The sequence below is a fragment of the Lissotriton vulgaris genome, unplaced genomic scaffold (genome assembly GCF_964263255.1).
Source record: "Lissotriton vulgaris unplaced genomic scaffold, aLisVul1.2 SCAFFOLD_1535, whole genome shotgun sequence".
NCBI lineage: Eukaryota > Metazoa > Chordata > Amphibia > Caudata > Salamandridae > Lissotriton > Lissotriton vulgaris.
Genome location: NW_028248545.1, coordinates 92,130 through 119,365, shown reverse-complemented (window position 1 = coordinate 119,365; position 27,236 = coordinate 92,130). Strand labels below are relative to the sequence as shown.

General features: G+C 44.3%; 1 protein-coding gene across 2 annotated transcripts in view; it reads left to right on the top strand.

Annotated features, from left to right (window-relative positions):
* The window catches only part of LIG1 (DNA ligase 1), a 397,262-nt gene extending 370,522 nt beyond the window's left edge, over window positions 1-26,740 (top strand). For both annotated transcript variants that reach the window (XM_086950012.1, XM_086950011.1), the window contains exons 23-27: window positions 4,531-4,683; window positions 4,918-4,971; window positions 6,168-6,311; window positions 6,962-7,054; window positions 25,768-26,740. In XM_086950012.1, the coding sequence (XP_086806138.1) occupies window positions 4,531-4,683; window positions 4,918-4,971; window positions 6,168-6,311; window positions 6,962-7,054; window positions 25,768-25,845 (522 nt within the window). In that variant the 3' untranslated portion in view covers window positions 25,846-26,740. The remainder of the gene's footprint in view (window positions 1-4,530; window positions 4,684-4,917; window positions 4,972-6,167; window positions 6,312-6,961; window positions 7,055-25,767) is intronic.
* Window positions 26,741-27,236: the final 496 nt, after the last annotated feature.

The window sequence follows — 27,236 nt, the reverse complement described above, 5'->3', positions numbered from 1 at the left end:
CTGAATGACAGGGCAACGGGGACAATATCTGATGCAGAATAAGAAATGCCATATCACAGAGGAGATGCCTCCTTTTATGGGAATGATTCAGTTAGGTGCTCCACTGAGTACTTTCATGAAAACAGTGCAAAAAAGGAAACTTTAAGTTTCCAGAGCTAGACTTTCAACCCAATGCCTCCACAGCCGCCACCTCACAAAAAAGGAGTTTCCTCAAAAACAAATTTCAGGAAGGGTGCACCTTAACCTGTGCAAAAGCTGCACAAAAATCAATCTCCCTTGATGCAGAACCTGAACAGCTGTCCTCCCTGATTTAAGTCATAGTTTTCAACAGTGAAGGAAAAACCATTGTCATGATATCCCCATTGAGACCTGTGGGACAAACCTTGTTCACTATTAGATCTTAGTCTATGATCAAGCTCTTGCCGATCACAGCCCCTTTGGCAACAAAACCATTGTCTACGAGCACTCCACAGATGTCTCCTCTACTGTTGACGACCTAGTCTGCAAGCCATCCCTTGTCATTGATGGTAAGCCCAGGTTTGGTGCCTACTTCCTTGTCAATGACAGCCCAGTCGACGATAATCTCAAAATCAAATTTTTCAACATGTTTTCTTTTCACCTATAAACATGATGGCAAGCATCCACTCCTGGGTAAAGTGAGTGTGCATTCCACCAGCACAATGTCAATGATTGCTGCAAGCCACACTTCTGTGCCTTTATATGACATTGGTCGTGCAGCAAACTGGAAGAGCAGGCACACATTCATGAACAATACTGCTTGGACATGAAATGTCGCAGCAGACTCTACAGTGAAGCAGGCAGTCCTCTGAAACCTGTTTCGGTAAAAGCGAGCCTGCTTCATGCGTTATTCAGAATATTATATACTGCTTGCTGTTTCAAATCAAGCATATGAATATATATGAAAGATCCAATGCAGGAGAAGAAATTGGTTATATGCCTGTAGCTCTACTTCTCCAATATTGGATCTTTCATAGATTCACATGCTTGAATCATTCCCCGTCGTCGAAGTGAGAGTCCCACGGTACCATAATAAAGATTTTCGTTCAATAACATTTTTGGTTGATTGGAGTATTGCAGAAGAAATGTATATGATTCCAGTATGTTATTTTTTCTTATTACGGTATGTTATTTTTTCTTTAAGTATTAAGAATATTATACTGTCCAGATAATAAACCCTATTGTCTTGTCTTGGTAAAATAATTTTGTGTGTAGTGACTTACGGGCGTAGGGTCACAAACAGTTGAGAGTTTTCTATAATTGATAATTTAGATAGAAAAGAGTGCGATCTCTTCATAGGCCATACTGCATGTCTTTACTTCTCTGAATTCTCCCACTTGGCGTAAAATCATCTTCCTGCATTTTTACCTACTGCCTAGGTTTGCAGCAGCTATTTTCAGCAAGGACAGTCATCAGGTATTTCCGTACTTAGACAACTGGTTGATAAAAGCACGTATGGCATTTCAAGTGTCTGAGGCCACAGAGGCTTGCCTAAAGCTGTTTCACAAACTAGGTCTCCTTATGAATTATCAAAGATAATCAACTTCTCCATCCAAGAAGATACTTTACCTGGACTGAACACTAGATACTGCCCGCGACAAAGACTTTCTATCCCAAGATGAGCAACACAGGCTCTAGGAACTGGACCTGGAACTAAAGAAAACATTCAAATCTGTACGTCTGTTCAGTTAGCTTCTGGACATCATGTCCTCAGCGATCAATATGATCCCTCTTGCACTCCTGAAAATTAGAGTCTTACAGGAACAGCTACAAAAACAATAGATTCAAACAATTGTTCATGGGCTTGTTAAACTTGGGTATGTTGGAAGTTCTAGCCTGGTGGTCCCAGATCTCCCTCCTGTAAGAGGACCTTGCGATCTTACCTCAAATACACTCCATAAAGACTACAGATGCCTCCCTGGAGAGCGGGGGCTGTCATCTACAGAACTTGCAAATTCAAGGCTAGTTGTCTCTGCTCCAAAAGAGCATACATATCTATCGTCTGGAGCTCAAAGACATCAAAGTCAGTTTCCAAGCTTTCCTGCCAATGATAGCAGAATCTTTGGTGTTAGTTCGCACGGATAATACCAACAGCATGCAGTGGAAAGGCCACCACAAATGGGAGTTTGATCAGTCAGCACTAAATATGATATGCTCGTTCCGGGGCAAACCAACTCCAGATCTAGATCTCTCTGCAACAATCTAAACCTGCACATGCCAATTTTATGCAAGTTGGCACCCACAACCATGATTGTTTGGGAATGCTTTTCGGCAGATGGTCCGGCATCAATGCTTAACTTCTCCCCGATACCTTTAATGCCAAAGGTTCTCTGCAACCGGAAAGCAGAGCAGTGTAGTCTCATCCTGATGGCCCTCACAGGCCCCGCGCACCATTGGTTCACGGAGCTTCTTCTGCAATCGGAATCCAGCAACATTCCCCTACCAACCTCCCATGAACTTATGATGATTAACTACGGTCAGGTCCTTCATCCTGACCCAACTTCTCCCCTCTTATACGTACGGCTCTTTAATTCCATGAATTCAAAGATCGCAATGTCCCTCAGGACTGCAAGTGCATTCTCTCCAAGTAGAGGCGAAAGCCACAATAAAGACATGTAAACCATAATGGAAACGTTTCTGCCTATGGCGCCAGAAATGAAACCTACATCCTCTACTAGCATAAGTCTGACAGAGAACGACCCCATCTCGTCTTGCTAGCTCAGTTATGGTTGGTACATGCATCTGTTCAGGTACGGTTTGCAGCACTATCAAGACATAGATACTCATCACATTTTCTCTTTCTTTGCTCCTGCAGAATCATCAAACAGTTCATACATAAAGAATTATTCAGTTTTGTCCTCCAGTAAGGACTCCTTCCCTGGCACCTGAACATAGTTTTATCTCAACTCAGTTCATTTGAACCCATTCTCCGAGCAAAGCTCCTATTTCTGACCTGAAAAGTTGGCTTGTTACTAGCGCTCACTGCAACCAGGAGGGTAGAGAAGAGATCAGCTTTCTCAACTCAAGAACGTTCTTGCGCCTCAGAAATGTAGTACTTCTCAGAACCAGTCCAAAGATGTATTCTAAAGGTTCTTTTGGGTTTTGCCACAATAAACCTATAATATTTTGGACTTTCGTCCTGAATCCAACATCACTAGCTGAGAGGTCTATGTGTATGGTAGATATCAAATGATATATAAAATTCTACTTACATGGTGCTAAACAACTCATGAGAACTGACCAACTGTTGGACTCAGAAGGACACACTTACTCCAGTCACAATGGCAAAAATTGCTTGATAAATTTCAACTGCGATCCAGTACTGCAACTTAAAGGCTAGCAAGCCCCTCACAGTGAACACCAGGGTTCACTCAACTAGGGACGTTTCCAACTCAACTACTTTGTTTGCAGAAGTGCCTCTGGAGAAGATATGTCCTGCTGCGACTCTGAAGAGTGTGCCTATAATTCATGCAGCATTATTACCTGCAATCGACAGAGCAGTGAAGCAGCAGTTGGACAGGTTTTACTACACTGCTTATTTCAATAAGGGGAGCCTCTTTTGGTTCCATGTGTTTACTTATGTATTTATGCAAATGTTAATCTGTGATATATGGTGGGTAGAAAATAGATACATAACCTATATATATGATTAAATTGCATATGAATATATGTGTATGTATATATATTGCATATGAATGTTATGTATCTATTTTCATCCCAGCATCCGCTGTTTGCGCTAATACTATAAGAAATTCAAATACAGCAATTGTTTGCTATTCTGATTCAAGCATGTGAATCTATGAAAGAGCCAGTACTGTAGTAGAAAATAAGTTACTTATCTGTAATCTTTCAGAGGTTCACAGGCGACTCCCCCTGCTCTCCGAGATGTTCCCCTTTTGGTCGGGATTCTTTATTCCTACTTGTGCTTGAAAATTTGAGGGACTCATCCTCTGTTGGGCGTGTTCTGGAGGGTGCTGTTGCCTGATTGGTTCTAGTTTAAGTTTGATTCTTTTTTAAAAAGGACATGGTTAGGCTAATAAACTGACTTTTTAATTGCCCTTATAACCTATGATAGTGATACATTCTATGGTACCGTGGGACTCTCACTTAGACAGGGAGTGATTCAAGCATGTGAACCTATGAAAGATATTAAAACTGGAGAACTTATTTTCTTCTCCAGCGTTGGTATCTTCTGTATATTCACATGCGAACCTCCCTACTCCCCTGGCTATGATGATTTTTAAAGAACAAGTTTTTTTTACATGTTCACTTATGTTCTAATTGCACACATTTAAAATGTTTTTCTGTTTTCTAAAATTGTTGCGCCTATACTGTTAATCAAATATATAAAGTTTTCTCAAAGTGTAGTCTTTGTGGGTTGCACCCAATTTTTCATGAAATTTTATTGACCACATTTAAGCATAAAGTGCATTTAATGTCCTTATCAGAAGAACCTATTTGAGAGGCTCAAAGGAAGTATATAGTGATTATTTTAATTCCATTCCTTAATAGCTAAAGAAAGATTACCTGGAAGGTGTTGGAGACACATTGGACTTGGTTGTCATTGGCGGGTACCTTGGTAAGGGTAAACGGACGGGCATGTATGGCGGTTTCCTTCTGGCTTCCTATGATGAGGAAAGTGAAGAATACCAAACTATTTGTAAGGTAAGCGTCCACAGGCCTTCCATGTGAATGATCTTCTTATTCATTGTAAGAACACACTAGTATTCTTTATTGATGTATGACATACATGTGGTAAGAGTACATGATTCAACCTTGACGTGTTCCATTTTTTTTTTTTGTTATTTATCCTTCTCAGAAAAAAGTGTTAGTTATATGCTTCTATATGCCACCGTCTGCCCTTGTAACTCCGCTCATCTCAATTTTTGCATTTTACAGATTGGCACTGGATTTACTGAAGATGATCTGGAAAAACATCATGCCTTTCTGAAGGTAGGACCTCTGATGCAAGACTTGATTTTTTCCATTGTGCATGTTTTCTGTTGAAACACACATTTTTTCCTATTGTAGGTATGGAATAATTGTACAGTGGTGAACTCTTGTGGGTGTTTTTTCTGGTGTTATATTTTCCTATGCAGGATATAAATTGTATTTTTACATTTGACCAATAGCCTTTGGTGCTGATCCTCTGAGATTTCCCATCTGGTTGAAAACTTTGAAAGGCTGGTATGACTGTAGCAGTCATCTAAATCTAAGGTGGAACCTGATTTAATGGTATTGTTCTCCCAGCTCAAGCAAGCTTTCATAGACATCGGGTTGTCAAGTCCTTGGACCGTTTCTATACCTTTCACTGCTCCTTATTTGTTGCATTTACTTAAGGTTTTGCTGAATGAAACGTTGGGACAGTGACATTTGTATGATCTTTTCATTGATGGATATCCACCTTGTTTAGGATTATTCACATGTGATTTGGCAATTTTGAAGGAGCTGTCCGCCAACCAATTTGACATGAGGCCTCTTAAAGGGATTAACATTGTTGTAGAAGAAAAATCGGTCTGAAACAATCATCCTAACCACTGTCTTAAATTACTGGGTGCAGCTCAAGATAATTGGTATTTGTAGCACATGCCATGTCATTCAGGATATCACTTGGATAGCTGCAAATCTCATTTTATGCCATGAACCTGTAATGCTCCTGCGTTCTTAGTTGAGCATGCACTCCGCATTTAACAAGTTGATGGATATGATCATGTTTTGCTCGGGTGGGGTGTTATTCCAGGTTTACGCGCAGTACTAGATATCTTCTACATATTGATCTCTCCTAAACTTGTTTTTTTTTTTTACTCTGAAGTTTGGGTGAAAAGTTGTAAGCATTTTTTGTAGGGGTTTACTGCGTTAGAGCACCGCACTCTTAATATGGAACATGATGTCAAATTGGAAGCAACAAATAGCCATTAAATGAGGTTTGATATGATATTCCACATCACACAAGTCCGAACGTACTTGAATTTGACCTGTTGCTTAAATTTTGTAGGGGCAAGCCCTATTTTGAAGCCTAATTGCAACAGAAATATAGACTCACTGAATGTTGGAAGTTTAAGGGCACATACTTTGGAGAGCCAAAAGAAATTGTAAAACGATTGGTAGCTTTCTTTGAGCCTTATTTTCCTTCATATTTCCCAATGCAGGACCAAGTGATAGAAAAGCCACGGAGTTACTACCGATGGGATAGTGCCACTGAACCAGACCACTGGTTTGATGCTGTGCAAGTGTGGGAGGTGAAATGTGCAGACCTCTCCATTTCTCCTGTGCACAAGGCAGCTCTAGGTCTGGTGAGTATTTGCTTGCTCCAGACTCTGGCTGTATCTTTAAACTCTAATCAGAGTCTCTTGTACATGTTTTGGATCGGTGTTAGTAGCGAAATTGCTGAAGTGACATCAGCTGGACAGGTTGTTCCATAACAAGCATGTGGCAAAAAACAATGTGGCCTACAAAAACTTAAAACAACGCACCACTAGTGCCTGTAATCAATGAGATTGTCTGTTACATTAAGTAGCTTGTTGGTGTATTGACTAGGTCTAATTATGTACAAATTGGAATCTTACAGGCCATAAGCACACAAAATAATGTGCAATGTATTTTTATGGTCAACTCCCTCTTTTTCATCCGCGATATGCCCTGGTTTGCCAATTACTTGTTCAGATGCTTGATAGAAGGATCAATGATTAGATCAGTAATATATATTTAGACTATGTACATATTTTTTGATCATGTATTGCAGATGTAGGACGGTATAAACACCTGTTCCGATAGCCAGGTTTTCACTCTCCCTCATTGTTAAGGTTATTAGTCCACCACTCCCACACTTTCAGCTCAAGCAATGTAAGCTGTCCCCTTCACACCTTCCCCATCTTAGTCAGGGTACGCTAAGGACTAGGTAGTCCAGGCTTGCTGGCAATTCACAATCTTTTTAATCCCACAGGTTGATGAAGAAAAGGGAATTTCTCTGCGGTTCCCCCGATTCTTGCGTATCCGTGATGATAAAAAGCCAGAAGATGCAACTAATAGCGTTCAGGTACAGAGTAACACTATTACTCCATGCTTCTCATTTTGATGTAAAAGCACATGGTGCAGCCATCCCAATGACCTCTTCCTTTCGCTGAACACTGCATAGGATATGATGCTTAAACTTTGGCACACAAGCCAGTGGCCACTGCCAAAGTACTGATTACTCAGCTTCAGGCTACTAAAGCTTGGTAATGAGATTTACTTAAATGCTCATTTCTAATTATGACCATTAGACTGCTTAGATAAAAAGAAGGCGCAGAAGGGTATATAAGAAAATATGCACAAAGATGCTCATTTATATTAGTGATGCTCATATATGTTAGTAATGTTTTTTGGGTTATAATTAAACCTACTCCTCTGGAATTCAAAGAGTTAAAGAATATCGTCCCAGGTAAAAATGGGTGAAAAAGGAGGATAACCTGTCTTTCAATGTGAATGAGGGTCTCCCTTTAAAGGTACTCTACATAGTTAGAAGTACTCAAATGCACCAATGGCTGTATTGTAGGGCACACCCAATAGTAGTAGTGTAGTGATTGAAGCATCTCATAATCATTGTTAAGGATGTCTTCTAGAAACGCATCTAAGATGAGTGTTTAATGGTTTTCTTTATAGTGCCATGCAAGATAGCAGAGATCTTGACCTTGACTCCTATAATGGCCAGCTGTATTTTAGAACTGGTGAAGGAAGGGGCTTTGAGAAGGAATGTAGGAAGTCTTGCTTTGTGCATAGATTAAATATTCAATTTTGGATTGAAAGTTCAGAATATAGGTCAAACAGAAGTAGATAAAAGTAGACTGTGTATAAATATTTCTCCTTCCTATGGAATATTCCATACTGAAGTCCTTCAAACTGCAAATATCTGATGATGTGAAAAAGGGTAAGTTGGACTTTAGGAGTCTAGATTTGGCTATTGGTACTAATTTCAAGTATTGCTATTTATGTAGTTCTGACAATTGTTGAATTATGCCAGTTGTGAATTGCTGCTTTTCCATCGTGTTTTTATAAATCAATCGTAAACTGCGTAAGAAATATCTGTTGCCAGTATAATATTTCGATAGGATGCGATAAGCTTGATCAACAGTAAGACTATTTCTCCATCCTCAGTATCTTTATTAAAGTCATAAACATTAGAATTTCATTGCGGACATTAGTTAGGTTGCGTAATTCAGTATCGGTATAACATTTTATTATTTTTATTGAGTTCAAATAGTTAAGATCTTCTTTTTTTGGTACAAAATGTATTTCAGTACATTTGTCTTCCAGGGTCTAGCCCAAAAATACAATCGGAAGCTATCAAGAATGTTCAGACTATACAGTGGTCCTCTGGTCCCTTGAACTACTTTCTCCTGGCAGAAAACGACTAACAAAGAAATGTGTACATTTGACATTTAGCGGACTCTTCCCTTACTTATGACTTTTTTTAGTCTTGATCAAATATTTTGAGATTTCCATTAATATTTTTTTATACACATTCGCCTCTTGTGTTTGCTGCACGGTATGATAGCCTTTCTTTACAATTTGACAGTTTTTTTTTTTTTTTGGTTAAAAATATTTTGAGTGCGAAAACATGCAATCAGATGACATGCAGCACAAGTTATATTGTAATACAATCATCCTAAATATGATATACAATTCCATATGGGTGTTATAAGAATTCCTACTTACAGAACTAAAACAGTACATTGGGATATATGAATATAGGAGAAAACATTATAAATGAGATCTACCACCATAAAAGAGCAGGTGGGATTGGACAAAAAGAGACTTATGCATACCAAAGGGATCCCACACTATAGGATTTGAGTTACAGAATATGTGTATAGTCATGAAGTATTGCCTACATTATAATGAGAACAATTAGTGGGGAACTATGAACCTGAGGTATGGGGGAGGTGAGGAGGGGGGAGAAATAGATGAGATATGCAAGTGAGTATCCATTGGCCTAGCCAGACCCTAAGGTGTAAGTGAGGGTAAGTCCTCCAATATTAGTGTTCTTGTCCATAAAACAATCTAGAGAGCACCACACTGCACTGTAGGTTGGGTAGGAGGATTGTGTTTGGATATATAATGTGCCCCTCTGAGGTACGAAACCAGTGGCGGCTGGTGACATTTCAAAGTGGTGAGGCAAAACGTTTGGGTGAGCTTTCCGTAGGGAGCAAATTAAGTGAGCAAGCTCAACTATGAAGTGATCACAAGTGGTATTTATCAAAACAACAGGAGGTCCTGAGCATACTGAGATAACAAAAAATAAATAATATAGATCACAATGGAATTCTATACAGTTTAAGATTCCTTGACCAGCCGGCCAGGGAATATTTATTAGTTCAATTGTTTAGGATCTCAGAGATACAGAAATTAACCCAAATAGTGAGGGTTAACTTGGGGCACAGTCCTGTGCCATATAGAGAAGAGCAAGACAGGAGGGTAAAGGTAAGTGAAAGAAAGTTATCAGGCAAACACAAGTGAGCTAGCAGGTCACTGACATTAAATATACATTAGCAGTGTATCCTGGAGTCATTCATACAAACAGTGGTATCATATAAGTACATGTATGAACTACTCTGAGGTCGACGTTTCGATCCCAAGCTCGAGTATCACGGGATCATCATCAGGACAAGAGATTAATATTGCCTGAAAGTAATTATTTTTAACACCTGTTTAGAAAAGAGGAATGAAGAAGGAAAACACAGAAATATATAGTCATTGTTTGTATAATCAATGCTCACATTGTACCAACAGACTTTTCATTCGGAAACGCAGTGGAAGGTGTTGCCATGAGGCGTGCGTGTTCCGTGCAAAATCCTTTAGAAAGCATGCATTCACTGTGGACGGTCAGGACTGGTGGGGTGAAGTGTCCGTGATGGGGCACATTAGAGTTGTGAGTCATAGTGGTGGAGGGAATTGGATAAGCCGTGAGTAGGTGAGGCTTGTGTTGATGGGAATTATTCGGGCTTGGGGTGAAGGTAGGCCTGAGTTACCTGCCCGGTGGTGGCCCTGGGTATTTTGTGCTTCAATTGAGAAGGACCTTTTAAGGGGAGAACTCGTGAGTCTGTTGGAATTAGGGAACTTGGTATTGAATGAGTCTCGGTACCTTGGTGGGTACACCGTGATTCAGATTAATATTCCATCTGAGATTCTAGTACAGTGGTCCGGCGTAGGTGCCACGTAATTCAGATTGCACTTTCATCTGAGGGTCAGTGGGCGCGCAGGTCTGGGTTGAATGGCAGAGCTCAATCTAAAAATTAATGATAATGAGAGAAAAGGGGGGTTTTTAATCTTACTATGAGCATGCACGTTTTTGGATGTTCCCAAAGTGGTAGAATTAGCTGAGTTACCTTCTGGGTTGGGATGGGTTAATTATTTACGAAGTCATATTCCTGTGATGTGTTCAATTTATGAAGCGTCTGCACCTCCGCAATTATGTACTATTAAACGGAAGAGAGAAGGCTGTGATTATTTTGCATTAGTTTCAGCTAGAAATATCATGGGGTATCAGGTGGGCTGCTATTACCCTCGTTTGGTGGGGAATAGCATAGAGGTAACTTAGGTCCAAGGCAGTTGCTAAAAAGTATAGTCTGCTGTATACCGGTGAAGCGCGACACGTTGGTCGATCTGTGAACAGAAATGCGAAGGGCACTGGTGATTTAACAGATCAAGTGAAAAAGTTTGAGGGGGAAAAAAGGCGGATCGCGTTATTTTACCAGATAGCTCCCGGCGGGAGCGCAGTCCTTTTCTGCACCTTTTACTGTTTTTTAATTGTTTTTTATTTATTTACCGTTAATCCTTCCTGACTCCCAGTCCCCATATTCTAAAACCTTGTCCCCTAAAGGAAACGAGTTATTAATCCCTGTCTTTAATCATAACAAACCCTGCTCAAAATGTCTGCCCCCGTGGGCAATGAAGCCATTATGGCGTCCGGTCTCCCCTGTCACATGACTTTTGATAAACCAATCCCCACGCACCCTCCTCAATCACATGGCCGCTTCTGCAGCCAATACTAAGGTTGCCTGCCAAAGCAATCGAAAGGGTCTGACCGAGAGCAGCTCCGTGACCGGCATCTGAGGAGAACTGCTGTCTCCCACTGGTAAGCCGGCCACATTCCGTTTTGTTGTCCTGACCGAGACGCTCTGTTCTGTAAACATGCCAGAACCTAACCGCCTCTCCTTTTCCCCACAGCGGACCAGTTATTTACCTGGCCGCATTCCCCCACCCGGCTCCATTGCAAGACGTGGGAGGACTGCGCTCCCGCCCGGGAGCCATCTGGTAAAATAACGCGATCCGCCTTTTTTCCCCCTCAAACTTTTTCACTTGATCTGTTAAATCACCTGTGCCCTTCGCATTTCTGTTCACAGATCGACCAACGTGTCGCGCTTCACCGGTATACAGCAGACTATACTTTTTAGCAACTGCCTTGGACCTAAGTTACCTCTATGCTATTCCCCACCAAACGAGGGTAATAGCAGCCCACCTGATACCCCATGATATTTCTAGCTGAAACCAATGCAAAATAATCACAGCCTTCTCTCTTCCGTTTAATAGTACATAATTGCAGAGGTGCAGACGCTTCATAAATTGAACACATCACAGGAATATGACTTCGTAAATAATTAACCCATCCCAACCCAGAAGGTAACTCAGCTAATTCTACCACTTTGGGAACATCCAAAAACGTGCATGCTCATAGTAAGATTAAAAACCCCCCTTTTCTCTCATTATCATTAATTTTTAGATTGAGCTCTGCCATTCAACCCAGACCTGCGCGCCCACTGACCCTCAGATGAAAGTGCAATCTGAATTACGTGGCACCTACGCCGGACCACTGTACTAGAATCTCAGATGGAATATTAATCTGAATCACGGTGCACCCACCAAGGTACCGAGACTCATTCAATACCAAGTTCCCTAATTCCAACAGACTCACGAGTTCTCCCCTTAAAAGGTCCTTCTCAATTGAAGCACAAAATACCCAGGGCCACCACCGGGCAGGTAACTCAGGCCTACCTTCACCCCAAGCCCGAATAATTCCCATCAACACAAGCCTCACCTACTCACGGCTTATCCAATTCCCTCCACCCCTATGACTCACAACTCTAATGTGCCCCATCACGGACACTTCACCCCACCAGTCCTGACCGTCCACAGTGAATGCATGCTTTCTAAAGGATTTTGCACGGAACACGCACGCCTCATGGCAACACCTTCCACTGCGTTTCCGAATGAAAAGTCTGTTGGTACAATGTGAGCATTGATTATACAAACAATGACTATATATTTCTGTGTTTTCCTTCTTCATTCCTCTTTTCTAAACAGGTGTTAAAAATAATTACTTTCAGGCAATATTAATCTCTTGTCCTGATGATGATCCCGTGATACTCGAGCTTGGGATCGAAACGTCGACCTCAGAGTAGTTCATACATGTACTTATATGATACCACTGTTTGTATGAATGACTCCAGGATACACTGCTAATGTATATTTAATGTCAGTGACCTGCTAGCTCACTTGTGTTTGCCTGATAACTTTCTTTCACTTACCTTTACCCTCCTGTCTTGCTCTTCTCTATATGGCACAGGACTGTGCCCCAAGTTAACCCTCACTATTTGGGTTAATTTCTGTATCTCTGAGATCCTAAACAATTGAACTAATAAATATTCCCTGGCCGGCTGGTCAAGGAATCTTAAACTGTATAGAATTCCATTGTGATCTATATTATTTATTTTTTGTTATCTCAGTATGCTCAGGACCTCCTGTTTTGATAAATACTTGCTACCCAAGGTCCCGAGTGATTTAATGGGTTCCCCTTGTCCTCATTAGTGATCACAAGTGGTAGCAGAGCAGGCAAGCATTGCAACACCCATTAAATGTCAGTGACTTACCTTACACAAAGAAACGTATGAGTGCACTATCAATATCTAGTTTTCTATGCAACACACCTGATGCCAAGTGGTTGCAACCATTCTGTTATAAGGTGTTGTGATTAAGAAGCAGTCTGTTTGCACTGTGTTCTTTCTAAATGTTCTATACATTTCCTCGAGTAGTCGCCGAACTTCAAAGACACCTTCGGCAGAGGACCAAACCTCTGTTAGTTGTCATAAATTAGCCACCCTAATAGATTATCTGAAATGCCATGAGCTTATTAATTAAAACAAAGTTAGGAACGGGTTTAAATTGAATAATGCAGCACATTCAATGCATAATCGTTCCTCTCTGTGCTAATTTAATGTATAATTTCTAACTTAATAATATGCATTATTAGTCTAGTGGGAAAATGTGTGATGGCATACTTTAGGCTTGCAGCGTGCTCTATCTGGTACTGACAATTTGTGAAAAGTTCTTTTTGCGTCCGTGTGACAGCTGACCATGCATGATCCCAGGGAGGCCAGGAGTCCTTCGAAGGCGTTTTCGAGAAGCAAATGTGGAAGTCAAGTAGACACTCCTCAGTCAAAGCATTGCTTGAGTACAGTGCTAAGATGAAAGTAGCAGTAGGCAGGACTGGTTGAATGTCGGCGTGGGATGTGGTGCGATTGAAAAGGGGTAGAACGAAGCAAGAAAATAAATTTTCAAAAATGTATTTCCAAGGATTGTCCCCAAAACTGATTGTGCAACTGCAGGATGACTCGGCGAGTAAAATCCTTTTTTTACTCTGGTCTGCCTGCATGCTACTGTCAGATATTTAATATTGAAAGTGTGTTGAGCATTCCACCTTTCCATGCGCCATAATCTCATGCTATTAACACCTCGGGTCATTACTTGCACCAACCCACATACACACAACGCGCTAAACTGAGACTTGTGCACACAACATAAACGAACCTAGCGTGCCAGCATGTGTTTTATTTGCAGTCAAAACTAATGGGAGAACTAAGAGGGAACACTTTTGTCTTTTTTGTAAAACTATCACACCTGAGAGTGACATCTGTAAGAACGCTCATGTTTACCTATTTTCAGTAGGGCACTTTTAAGAACCATTGTGGTAGTCGTAGATTTTTTCTAGCTCCGGGTTCTTAGAACCGGGAAATGCGGATATTCAATCCCTGGAAACACACATAAATGAATGTACTTTCAATAATGCCTGGGAAAGTGTGTTTCCACTTTCCATGGTGGGGGGGGAAGGACGTCGAGGGTTTCATTGCGTTACAGGGAAATCCCTACTGGAAAAAAATGTCTTGAGTTAACTCTTGATTCTGCCACGTTTACCCCGACAAGTCACAGAAGTATGCAGAGAGGAGGTGGAGTGCTCACTCAAACCAAAGGCTTCTAACCCAGGGGAGATTTTTGCAAATCCCTAAAATGCCGGAAGTATGCTGAAGTTAGAGTACACCCCGTAGAAATCGGGCTTATGGAAAGAGTTTTGTGGGGCAGTTCCTACATTGGCAATTTATTTATATATTTATTTATTTTTTGAAAACCTTTATTTCGAAAAAGCAATACAAATACAGACCTACAACCACAGGGGCCGGTCAGTAACAGCAAGCATCAAATTCCGTCAGTATTACACAGCTCATCAGCCGGCAACCCGGGGGTCCAGCAGCGATAAAGTACTTCCAGATGATATCCTTGAAGTGGAAAGAGGATAATTGAAAGGTTTCACATTTTTTATTTTTTAAAAACAAAACAACCTTATCCCGAGGTAATGTGTAAGATGTGCGACTGTCCCAGATAGCAGGGGGAGCGACTCAAGATGACAACTATAGAAGGATATGAAAACAGAAGGGGGGGAATGAAGCGGTCAGGGTCAGACTACCAAGTGAAAAACAGCAGGACAGTGACATATGGAATGTTCGGTCACGGGGACTGAGGGATGACATTCGTTTCTACAAAGGGGGGGCACAGATTTCTCCACGATAAGAGTTCCACTGACCCCATATCCTTCCCCATTTCTTGGGCCGTCCACGGGCGATGTACACAGTTTTCTCTCGGAACATGCACCAATCCATGTTGTCCTCCCACGCAGAAACCAGAGGCGCACGTGGAGACCCCCACAGCTGGGCGATGTCTCTTCGCAATCATGTTGCCGAGGGAGGCCCACTGAGTCTGCGCTATGCTATAGTCATTCGCTTCCCACACATTCAACAGACATCTCCTGGCCTCTGGTAAAAGCGAAACACCCGTGACTTCATCCATGACCTCATGCACCCGTTTGCAATATTCCACCACTACCGGACATTCCCACAAAATGTGAAGAAAAGTAGCAAGCGTACCACATCCACGCCTACACAATCCATCCAGAGAATAACCCATACGCATCAATCGTGTACCCGTGACATATACGCGGTGCAGGATCTTCAATTGCACCAGTCGGCGACGCGCCAGGATCGCCACCTCCTTAGGAGAGGATATCGCAGCCTGCCAATCTTCATCGTCCAGTTCAAGCCCATCACCGGTCCAGGCCTCCCGAAGCCGCACCAGAAGATCTGAGCGATTATTAATCAATTTTTTATAAATAATAGAGAAAGTGCTGTCCGAGACATGCCCGTCAAGCACCCTGTCTTCCAAGGGAGAGGACTCCGGGACATCAGTACCGACAGGAAAGACGGACACAAGTGCATGGCGAACCTGCAAGTAGCGGAAGTGCTCCCTATCGCCCAGTCTATATTCTTATTGGAGTTCCATAAAAGATTTAATCCTCTTCTTAACCCAGACGTCCCCAACCTTGCTAATCCCTATGAGGTCCCACTTGTCAAATCCCTTCGTTCTCCAAAGACAGCCCATTGTTGAGCCGCATAAGCGGAGAAGCTCTGGTCAGCCGATCCGCCCATCCCGTGGCGGCAGTCGCCGCGCCCCACACTTGTACCGCAACCCTAGTGGGTCCAGTTAAAAACTTTCTCCCGACCTAGAGTACAACTCCCTGTTATAATCTCCTCCCGGGAGCTGCCATCTATCCATCTCAAACGCCGGGTTAGGGACCGGGCCATACATTGCGTGGTTGATGGCACTGAGTTGCGACGCCCAGTAATACCTCTAAATATCAGGCAGCGCAATACCACCGTCGTACCAGGGTAGGGTCAGTTTCGCCAACGCAATGCGAGGTCGCCCGCCCCATATCAATTTCCTCTGGAGGCCCTCAATCTCCCGGAAGTAACTTGCAGGCACTAGGTCAAGCGTGTTCTGAAGGGCATACAAGAAAGAGGGAAGGACATCATTTTAAACAAGGCCGCTCTCCCAACCGGGGACAACTGCAATCCGCACCATGCTACTACGTCAGATCGGAGTCGAATGAGTGGCGGGAGCAGATTCTTCTCATATCGTACGGCTGAGTCCAGGGAGATATGTATCCCTAAGTATTTAAAGCCGTCACGCGATATTGATATCGGACAATAACTGGGCAACAGTGGTATCTCCGCGGTGAGCGGGTAGATACAGGATTTAGACCAGTTGATGGTTAAACCCGAATTCCTTCCAAAGGAGCGCAAGACATCAAATAGCACTCCGAGGGACTTGCAAGGGGACGTGAGATATAACGGGATGTCATCCGCATAAAGAGATATACGGTCCTCAAAATCAGGAGACCACCTAATGCCCTTTAGCGACGGTTCCCACCTAAGCTACGTTGCCAGGGGCTCAAGAGCAAGCGCGAAAAGGACCGGTGATAACGGACAACCCTGTCGTGTGCCTCTGCCAATAACGAAAGGCTCGGAAGCCCTACCGTTGACCACCACTTGGGCCATTGGCTGTTCGTACAGGAGTTTAACCCAGCCGATAAACTTAGGCCCGAAACCGAATTTAGCAAGTGCCGCCCTCAAATACGGCCATTCGATCGTGTCGAAGGCCATCTAGGCATCCAACGAAACCAAAATGGCCGACTCTCGAAGCGACCCCGCCCTAGCAAGCACACCATGGAGGCGACGTAAATTAAGAGCCGTATTCCGGTGAGGAATAAACCCGGATTGATCCGGGTGTATCAGATCGCCAATAACCGTAATCAAAACGGTTCGACAGGAGTTTTGCCAGAATCTTGGGTTCAACGTTCAGGAGTGAGATCGGTCGATATGAAGAACATTGATCACGAGGCTTCTCATCCTTATAAATAGCAACAATAGAAGCCAATCTCTGATCTCGGGGGGGAAAAAGCCCAAGATCGCGCGATTCCAAAAACATTTGGCGAAGGTGTGGCGCCATTTTATCCGGACACAATTTATACAGCTCTATCGGGAGACCGTTCGGACCAGAGGCCTTCCCCGAACGAAGAGAGCGAATACCGAGCGATATTTCATCAGTAGAAAAATCTACCTCCATAAGCCCTCTATCAGACTCCGAGAGGCTAGGCAACGCGATATCTCTTAGTAGCAAGTGTGAATCCTCCTCAGGCCTGTCGGAAAACGGCGAGTAAACCTTCTGAAAGTGCTGAGCAAACACCGCGACTATACCCTCCGGGTCCACGATTTGTTCACCATCCTCATTCACCACCACAGGCACCACACGATTCAGCCTTTCTCTCTTGTCTAGCCACGCAATCAACTTCCCGGCCCTATCTCCGACGTCATACAATCGCCCCTGTTGCTCACGACTCATCATCCTCGCCGCATCTGTCATCAGCACCTTGTAATCGGCCTGTTTAAGGGCCAAAACATGCAAACTCTCGGGTGTAACTTCAGATCCCAACTCCTCTTCCAACGACGCAATTTCAGTCTCCAATCTCACCACCTCTTCATTCTTACACTTTCTCACGCTAGCAATCAGAGAAAGGGCTTGACCCCGGACAACAGTCTTAAAGGCCTCCCATAGGGACACCGAAGAGGACACCGACCCAGCATTCTCCACAAAGTAATGGTCTACACATTTCACCACCTCAGCCTTTGTTTTCGGGTGACGTAGATGCCAGGGGTTAATCGGGGCAACCCGGCCTCCGGCTTCCAATTGTACATCTATTGTGAGCCAGAGAGGCGAGTGATCCGAGATCCACGGGCAAGATGGCGAATTTCCCTCACAGAGACCATCTGGGCTGCTGGCAGTAGGATATAATCGAGCCTAGAGAGACTCCCGTGTGCCCCCGAGTAGAAAGTATATTGTGCCTGCCCAGGGTGTAAGTACCTCCAGCAATCTACCAAATCCAATGCATTCAGGAAATCACTCATCCATGACTGCGACCTCAAAAGAGTCCGGGGCGGGTGACGATCCTCGCTACCACAAACAACCGAGTTAAAATCTCCACCAACCACGAACATACCCAATGGGAATTTCAACACCACTCTACCCAGATCAGCAAAGGTGACAGATTGTAAACCCGGTGGGACATACACAGAAAGAATAGTAATCGTCCTCCCTTCCCAGCGACCTGTAAGGGCCGCATACCGGCCTCTTTCATCTAGCACCGTATCATCCATCTCCAAGGGGAGGGAACTCCGAATCAGAACACCCGCCCCCCTCGACCCAGTAGTGAATCCAGAATGCGCCACCAAGCGATATCCCCTTCTGTTCATTGCCTGGCAAGCATTTCCTATAAGATGCGTCTCCTGCAATAGTACTACATCAGGTGAAAGACGTTTCAAATACTGTAAAACGACCCCCCGCTTAATCCGGTCACCCAGACCGTTAACATTCCAACTCTGCACCCGTCACCCCCTCCTCTCATTCCCAGAGCATGAGCAATGCCCCCCCTCCCCCCCCCCCCCCCCCCAAGGGAACAGACAGTGATCGAAATATGCAGCAAAACAGACTCTCGGGATAAACAAATAGACAAAAAGCCCCCCCCCCCCCCCCCCCCCCCCGGAAACCCCGCAAAACACACCCCCCCACCCTGCACCCCTGCGTTAGACCCGAAAGCCACCCCAACTTGCAGTGTGCCTGTCGCCCCATTAAACTAATCTACGGAAAGAGAGGGAAGACCCCTTAGAGGAGGAAGAATCCCGAGCCCTCCCGCCCCCTAGCAATCAATAGGTCATACGAAAATAATAATCAAACCCCCGCTGAAAGTCCAGATAGATGGCCCGCCGGTAAGGGCTCACTCCGCCCGTTCCTCCAGGCCGCCTTCGGCTCCCGCCGATCGATCTTGTCCATCGCGATGTGTCGGTAAAGTGTCCAGCCAGTCACTTGCGACCTCAGGGCGGTCAAAGAAGAGCACACAGTCCTCGTACTGGATCTTCAAGCGAGTGAAGCTCATACGCTGTTTCTGCACCGCCTGCGTGTAATCCGGGTAGAAGTTGATCGACGCATTTTCAAATTTCGTAGGTCCGTTGGTACGAGATGCTTGCAGGATAGCATCCCTATCACGAAAACTGAAAATCCTGGCAATAATAGTCCTCGGCGCTGCACCCAGTTTAGGCCTACCACCCGGGACTCTGTGAGCACGCTCCACAGTGAAAAAGTTGCTTAGTCCCTTAGGCGCGAGATGGTTCAACACAAGATCCTCCACCAAAAGGTCCATAGAGAGCTCTGAGGAACTTTCTGGAACACCAATAATACGAACGTTGTTGCGCCTGGCACGGCTTTCAAAATCGTCCAGCCGGCGAGCAAACAAATCGTTCGATGAACGAAGAGTACGAACCTCCGCTTGTAAATCCGATACATCAGTCGTAAGGCTTGCAGTTATAATGTCCAGCGACTTGACCCGCTCGTTGGTTTTCGCAAGGTCCCCTGATAAGGTTGACTTCAATCGCAACCGTATCTATTTTTGAAACCAGGGTCTCATATTGCTGGCTCGTTGAGGTCTTAACGCCGGCAATGGCGCCCATGACATCCCGCAGGGTCAAGTCCTCCATTCCAGGAGAGCCATCTCAGTCTCATCCGAAACCTTACCCACCCCACCTGGGGATCCCTTCGGGCGGGCAAAGCGGTCGATGGTGTTAGACTGGGCTGCACCTCCTCGGAATGTGCCCCTGGTGGCTCTCTTCTCACTATCCGGCCTGCCCGTCATACCGGTGAGCATGCCCAGCCGGGCAGTTCGAGATCTGGTGAGAATGTCTCCCCAAGACACCAACCAACAATGGCAGGGATGAGGGCGAAAGGAGAGAGACGTAGAGCCAGCCGCCGAGCAAGGTCAACAGTCGCAGTAGTCGGTGAATCCCAATGGATGATGAATCAAAAGCGAAACCGAAAGTACCACAGGGGCGACAGATGAATGCCAGCAGCCGCTGTTCTTCAATTGCCACCTGGGTACTTCAGAGATTCAAGGCCGCGGAGGTCCGTCGGTGTAGGTCCCAAAAGTTCGATGGCGCAGAGAGTCCCGTTCCCAGCGTCCAAATCAATTACTGAAAAGCGATAGTAAATCAGCAGGGCAACAGCTACTATAACCCGTCGTCCAAATCAGGATATTTAGTAGGATAGATGCGGGAGGCGGAAAGGGTCTCGGGAGCCCTGTGCTCACACGTCCATCTTGGATCCGCGCGTAGCTCCTCCCCTACATTGGCAATTTTATCACTCAGTCTGGTTTCTAATCCGGGCTTCTCAATGGAATGTGTGAGCCTCGGCAAATGAATTTACCTGCCTCTCTGCTTGATAAGAATTATTAGGTTAGACCCGCACGGCGCACACCAAAGATACAGATCGGATGAGCGGCGGCCGGCATGCTCGAGGGAGGGAGGTGGGGGGTGGGGGAGCGCAGGTGGGGAATAAAACAGTTAAAATAAAACTTTAAAATGTACCTGAGTGCCGGGGTACCGTCCGCACCGCCTCCGCTCCAGGCCGCGGCCGGCCATGCTGTACTGGTAGCTTCCCTCCCCTACGCAATGCGCGTAAGCCAATTAGAAAGCTGGTAGGGGCAGATGGAGAGCACCCCAGCCGGGACATTTTCTCCGCACAGAGAACAAGGGAAAGTGGCCGTCCTGCTGCAGGGCAGAGGAGGAGTGGCTTGCCCACTGTTGTGGGTACTGACTGTTTGGTCGGCTCCAACAGTGGGCAAGTCACTAACCCCCCCCCCCGGCCCTCGATCAGGACCGCCCACACGCCCGCCCCCAACCAGGCACAGAGGCACTTCTGCTTTCTCACACCGCGAGAAAGCAGTGGGTCCACGCCCCAATGGGGGAGCCGCCACTGTATGACACGACACCCACCAGGTATGGTGAGAGATGGTTAAATGATTTCCATTCTAAATAAAAAAAAATGTACTGCAATAGTAAGAAGCCCATCTAAGAGGTCCATATTGTTTGCATGGAGATTCATAGTGTTCTCTGGGGCCCTTGGACTTAAAGCAACCATAGGAAAGCTCAGGGTTATGGGTTTTTCAATTATCCAGTATTGGGGTCTCTTTCATAGATTTATATACCTAAATCATTCCCCGACATCAAGATGGGAGTACCTGGTACATTTATAAAGGTAATGTCACAATAGACATAGAAGTTAAAAGGTCTAAGGCCGCATATTTAGTAAGATATCCAAGTCCTTATTTAAAAAAGGATCCAACTTAAGAGAACAACTTATCAGCTGACACCACCCTCTAGAACCTTCCCGAAAGGAGCTCCAGTTACTCAGATTTTATATCGCACGTCGTGCTAGGGATTCTCCACTGAGCTGTGCTCAGTTTCTTCCTCTTAACTTCTCATTATCCTTATCTTCAGTTTTTCTCTTGGATTCAAGGTATTTTTCTACTATAATTCTCTTGCCTGAGTGAATTTCACTAATTTCTTCATGAAGGAAACACCTACAAAAGGCCTTTTTACACCCTGTGGTACCTGCAGAAAGAAAAGGCTGCACATCGATGACCCCAATAAAGACTGCTTTTACTGCCTTTATCCTGATCACAAACCAAAGGATTTTCATCAAAGACTTTAAAGGACCGTGAGGGGAGGCTGTTATTATGGCTGTCGAGGCTTATACAGTGAGGACCCTGTATCTTCTGAGGAAAGCGAAGGTTCCTCAAAATCCTCCTCAAAGATGCCTCAAAAAAGACCACTGGACGTCTCTCCAGGTCACTCCTCTCAGCAACCTCCAAAGAAGATGCAGAGAGCTCTTCAGAGACTACTGAAAAACATGATCCGCCTTCCAGAGCGTCTCCTTTGCATCATAGTTTGATTTCTGTCAAAAAATCATTTCAGAAATCAGCTTCAGACCCTCTTACTTCTCCGGTGAAGGTAAAACATGCTTTTAAAAAGCCTTCCTCAGGCCCATTGACGGCGTGTGTGTCAGCGCGCCCTCTCCGGCTTACCGCAGATGCCTCGTAGTCCCTCTGGGTCCTCCGACTCCTATGGGGTGCTGCTTCGGATAACTGCGTTCTCGCTGAGAGTGCTTGCCGATTCTTCCTTCCCATGCGGGGAGCTGCCGACTCGAGAGATATAGATATATATATATATATATATATATATCCTTCTTTCTTACAACTACCAGTGTTCTTTCTTTTCCTCCCATATCACTATCATTATGGGGATTCCAGAGGGGCTACCATAGTACTTTGTTGTCTTTGCCGATGTATTGTTCAGATCTTGCTCCATGCACTCCCATGTGCAGGGTTATTGAATTCCTTTCTTTCTGTTTCTACAAAACAATGTGACTAACATAATGCTTTCCTGTGGGGAGGAGCTATGTATGGGTCAGTAGAGTCTCCTTCCGTCCTGAGTTTCCCTACTCCCGTTAACCCTGTTTTATGTTCTGCCGTGCCAGTGCACTTGTTTCTGGTCCATGTTGTATGTTGTCTTCTAACACAATACATTTCCTCTGCCAGGAGTATAGCAACATGCTTTGTAGGTCGAGCCTAGCTCAGCGAGCATGGGCTGCTCTATGGGAGGATTCTTGTAAGCGCTCCAAACTTCTCTGTGTGGGTCTGACTCCTCCCACACATTGGATTGGCCTTTGCGTGTGTCTTTCAAAAATGAAAGCATGTAAATGGCCAAAGGCGGTGCATGTCCCACCTTCTTTCCAATGTGTCACTCCCACAGCGTTTTGCTCTCAGAAGCGATCAGCGGCGTGCAGGGTGGCAGCGTTCCTGGTGGGTAAGGTTACACGAAATGCACTGCGCTATTGCTTTTTTTTTCTTTCTTACAGCGTGTGCGCACCGCTTGTTTTATGTTACTTGAAGTGTTTTGTCTAAACCTGTTTGTTTAATCTTAGAACGATGGCACTGGCCGTCACGCACCAACACCAAGTCAGCCACGGGGCTCCGCACTTTCCACGCCTTTCAATGTTTTAATCTTGAAATCATTGTAGTAGGAACAGCAGAGTTTATCTAGTGTACGATGCCCTTCTTGTGACTTTGTTAATTTATTAGGCAGGGTAGAGATAGGCTTGAGTGGGAGTTGTGCAGAATAGCTCTCTGATCTATTTGGGAGGGATCTTGGGGGAGAGTGAGTATGACCTAGGGCAGTCCTGCCATGGTTTTTCTGATGCTTTAGACTTAATACACACAGCCAGCAAGCAGACAGGCAGCTTGCAGATAAATCACAATGCCAGTCATGTATGCCGTCTCTCTCAAGTTCAGAATGACAGTGGTTGCCTTGCATGACCTTACACGGTTGGTATCAAAATCAACGGTGTTTTCAAATGTTCATGCTGTAATTGTATCCGCTGGGCTACCATAGCAGGGGCTGCCTGCACACCAGGTATCCGTTCGCCTCAGCTTGTGCTCCCTGCTCTGACTGAGAAAAGTTATGAGCGCGAAGGAGGGTCTGCATACCAATGAACATCCCAAAGCTGCCTGCTGTCTGAGTCGCCGCTGTACTAATAACCCGACTCCGGGACTTGGAGATTGTTTGAATGCAGAATACAACCTACGCATTCCTAATGGAGCAATATGTGACGTGGGTCTGAAACTAATCCTGGTGTGTCAAATCCCTCCCACCCCCCCTCCCTGGGCTTCTGGTACATGTCAGAGCAGACGAGCCCGCACGCCCCCATCAGAGCTTCTTCCTGCTCCTGTAATGGATGTTTTTACACGTCCACTCACGCTTTAAATGCATTTACGGTTTCCAGTGCAAGATGGATAGATGTGAACACTGGTTTATGCTGCTGTGCATAAGTTTAAGTGGACAGGTGAGAGTTTTTAATGGACATGTGTCTTGGTTACCCAGACACTACTGTATTTGTATTTTGTAGGTCGAGCCTAGTGCAGCACGTCTGGCTAAACAGTTATAAGGTCCCAAAGGCTAGACCTATTGGCTATGCCAATGCTTGTTCTTCTTCTGCCTTTGTTACCGGTGGTTCCTACCTCTGTTCTTGAACTGCAGAGCAATTCTTCCTAGCCTTCCTGCCTTAAAGCGGCCAGCCTCCTCTGACTTTTTATGCTCCAGCTAGACACTGGCTAGTTCCATGCGGGGATTTTGCACCAGTTAGTTTGCAGGTCCTCCGGGGATTTTTTGCTTTGGTATCTAATTCAAAGAAGAGAAGTGTGGCTCACCGGTTAGAGCAGGCAGACCCTGAAGCAGAGTTCAGACCCGGGACCAGGGTTCAATTCCCGACACGGCAGGGTCTTGAGCTCATTTGTCCATGGACTCGATAATTCTCGCTTTGGTGCCTGACCTAATCATGGGTTCACACTCCGCAACTCTGGGCATTAAGCTTGCTTAATCTCCACAACGGCCCCCCGCGGCGGGATGCCTGGCTTTCACCTTGGGGATGCCCTGTAGGGGCTATCTCACAGGGAAAAGCCAGGACGGGTTCCCAAGGCAAGCGCGGAGATACCCCTTCGGGGGTCGATTCTGGCGCTATATAAGAAACATAATAATAATAATAATAATAATAAAGGTAAGGAATCTGCAGCTAAATGTCTCAATCAGAAGAACAAGTTACTTACCTTTGGTAACGCCTTATCTGGTAGACGGTGAATCTTGCCTCAGACTTCCTACTGGCCCTTTCATCCTCCACGCTTTGCTGTGAACGGATTTATTCCTATCTTTTATATCCTGCTTGATAATAAGATACTCCTCTGGCTTGATATTGGGATACTCCTTCTAGCAGATCTGTCTGTATTGACAGAAAGAGAGAGATCTTTTTATTGATACTGTTTCCTTGGCCAGTTACTGTAAGTGGCTCTGCGTTTTTGGTGCTGAATGTTGTCAACCTCGAAATTGATGTCCGGGTGTTGGGAAGGAGCATATATGGATTACGTTGACATCACATCCAATGGTCGATGTCGCTAAAAATGCACAAAGACCTCTACCGACGCGCATCTGTACTGCTGAAATTTCTTTTCGGTTTCAGCCTGGCGCAAATTCAAAGGGTAGGAATTTACAGATAGATCCTGTCTCTACCAGATTAGACTTTACCGAAGGTCAGTAACTTGTTTGTTAATGGAGATCTGATAGTGAAGTTATTTATCTTCAATACGAGTCTTTCATCAAGGTCCGACTTAGTTAGGTTGTCCAAATGAACAAATTGTGGGATCAATTGCCAAATGATGAATCAGAGTGTGGTGGATCTTGGCTGCATTTGTGACAGTTCCGTTTTCTTTTATGAAATGAATCGCCTTTTAACAGCTTACTTTTTATTTTATTCTCTTTTAAAAGTGAAAAGATGTAGGCAACCATACAATTCATGTATTTTTGGAGAATTGTATTTTTCTATTGAAAAAGGTGGTGTAGGATTTCACTCCAGTACAGATATAACCTGATATGTATTACATTAATAAAGATACTCCTCAGGAACTAATATTACAGGTAAGTAATGCTTTCAGCGTAATTGAGAGGAGTCAAGGGACGAGCATTATGGTGAAAAGCCCAAGTGAGCCTGCCCTTTCCTACAAGTTCCTTAGATTGAGGCCCTTATACGTTGTCTTTTACGCAAGGCTGTTTTTATATAATGTTGCTTGTGCTTTTAAAAATAAAAACAAGTAAATATACCTTTGGCATTTTTCTTCAGGTTGCAGATTTGTATAAGAAGCAGCAGCAAATCCAGAACCAGAATGCAACTGAAAAGACGGAAGAAGATTTCTACTAGTGTCAGAAATTACTTCTTCCCACCCTGACAACCTGTTCCATGCCGAGGGTGTGGCAAGGCCATCCTTGAAAACTGTCCAGAATGTTGAATCACATGCCAGGAGACTCATCTGATATTTTACGGACTACATCAATAGTGGATATTTGCTACTGTAAGCTCTGCTTGCACAAAGGCATACACATCATATGTGCAGGTGCACTGATGGGAGGCCAAGGACTAAAGCTATGATAACTTAAAATGAATTTGGGGACGATGAGTGGGGTAAATTACCGGTGTGATGTTTTTGACAATAGCAGTAGTTCTGATGAGTGCTTGTGCTTTACATGCTGCCTTACATAGCCGTTATGCCTGCCAGAAAAAATACATGTTACAGGAGAGTTGTCAGATGTCCTGAATCCTACTTCTTCAAGCCCAGTAATCTTTAATTTCCTGAAAATCGGAATGATCTGATAAAACTCAATCCTGTAAATAGCAGGCCATGTTATTTTGTTATCCGTTAATGGGCTGATCTTATCTTTAAACTTGGATCATTAGCCATGCATAGCGCCATTCAGTAATCTGGTTGGACTAGTGCCTTTTTATTGAGATGATGAAACTTCACTTCCATGAAGCTAAGCGTTTAGAGCGAAGTGCAAGTTTAGTCTCATTTTAATATATTTTGTGTACTGCAGATTGTTGTATGGTGAGAGACTTTTTGATGGAGACCCCATCGTTATTTTTGGTGCGAGGATAAGGGTGAGAGGGGATAGCTTGTAGTTTTTCTTTGATAGTCTTGGAAGCAACATGTCTTGTGTTTTGTAAACATATTTGTTTTGTAAAAAAGAAAAAAATATCTTTGACCACAATGTTCCTTATTTCTAACCTTACTTGTAAAATAAAGAAAACCTGTTTCTAATCTGTTTTTACCACTGCTGCATTTCTCCTTGACATAGAAGATGGGTGGGTTATAACTAGGGCGGGTGAAAGCATAATTATTGTTTTCCCCTGTTAAATAGGTATCTGTTTGTCAATAATTAGGTGAAACCCATTAAGTTGTCAGTTTCTACTCTAACCAATTTTCAGTGTGCAAAGAACTTCAACCATGAATTCAGAAAAATAAGACAACTGAACACCTCTCAAGGGCATGAATCTGAGGCCAGCTCCTATAAATCTGGATTGTGAAATAAAGAAAAAATAAAGCCTAATGCAGTTGTTTCCTAACGCAGACCTTCTCGGATGTCTATGCCTCCACCGTCCTCTCTGGTTAACTAATTGAAGACTACCCCACTGTCTGTGGTAAGCCAGTCGATGGTCATGACTGTCTCAGACAAGTCCTCTTCTAGGCCACTACAGGTGAGAAATATACTGCAGAGAGGCCACTGAGGTCGCAGTCCAAAAAAAGCTTCCTCACC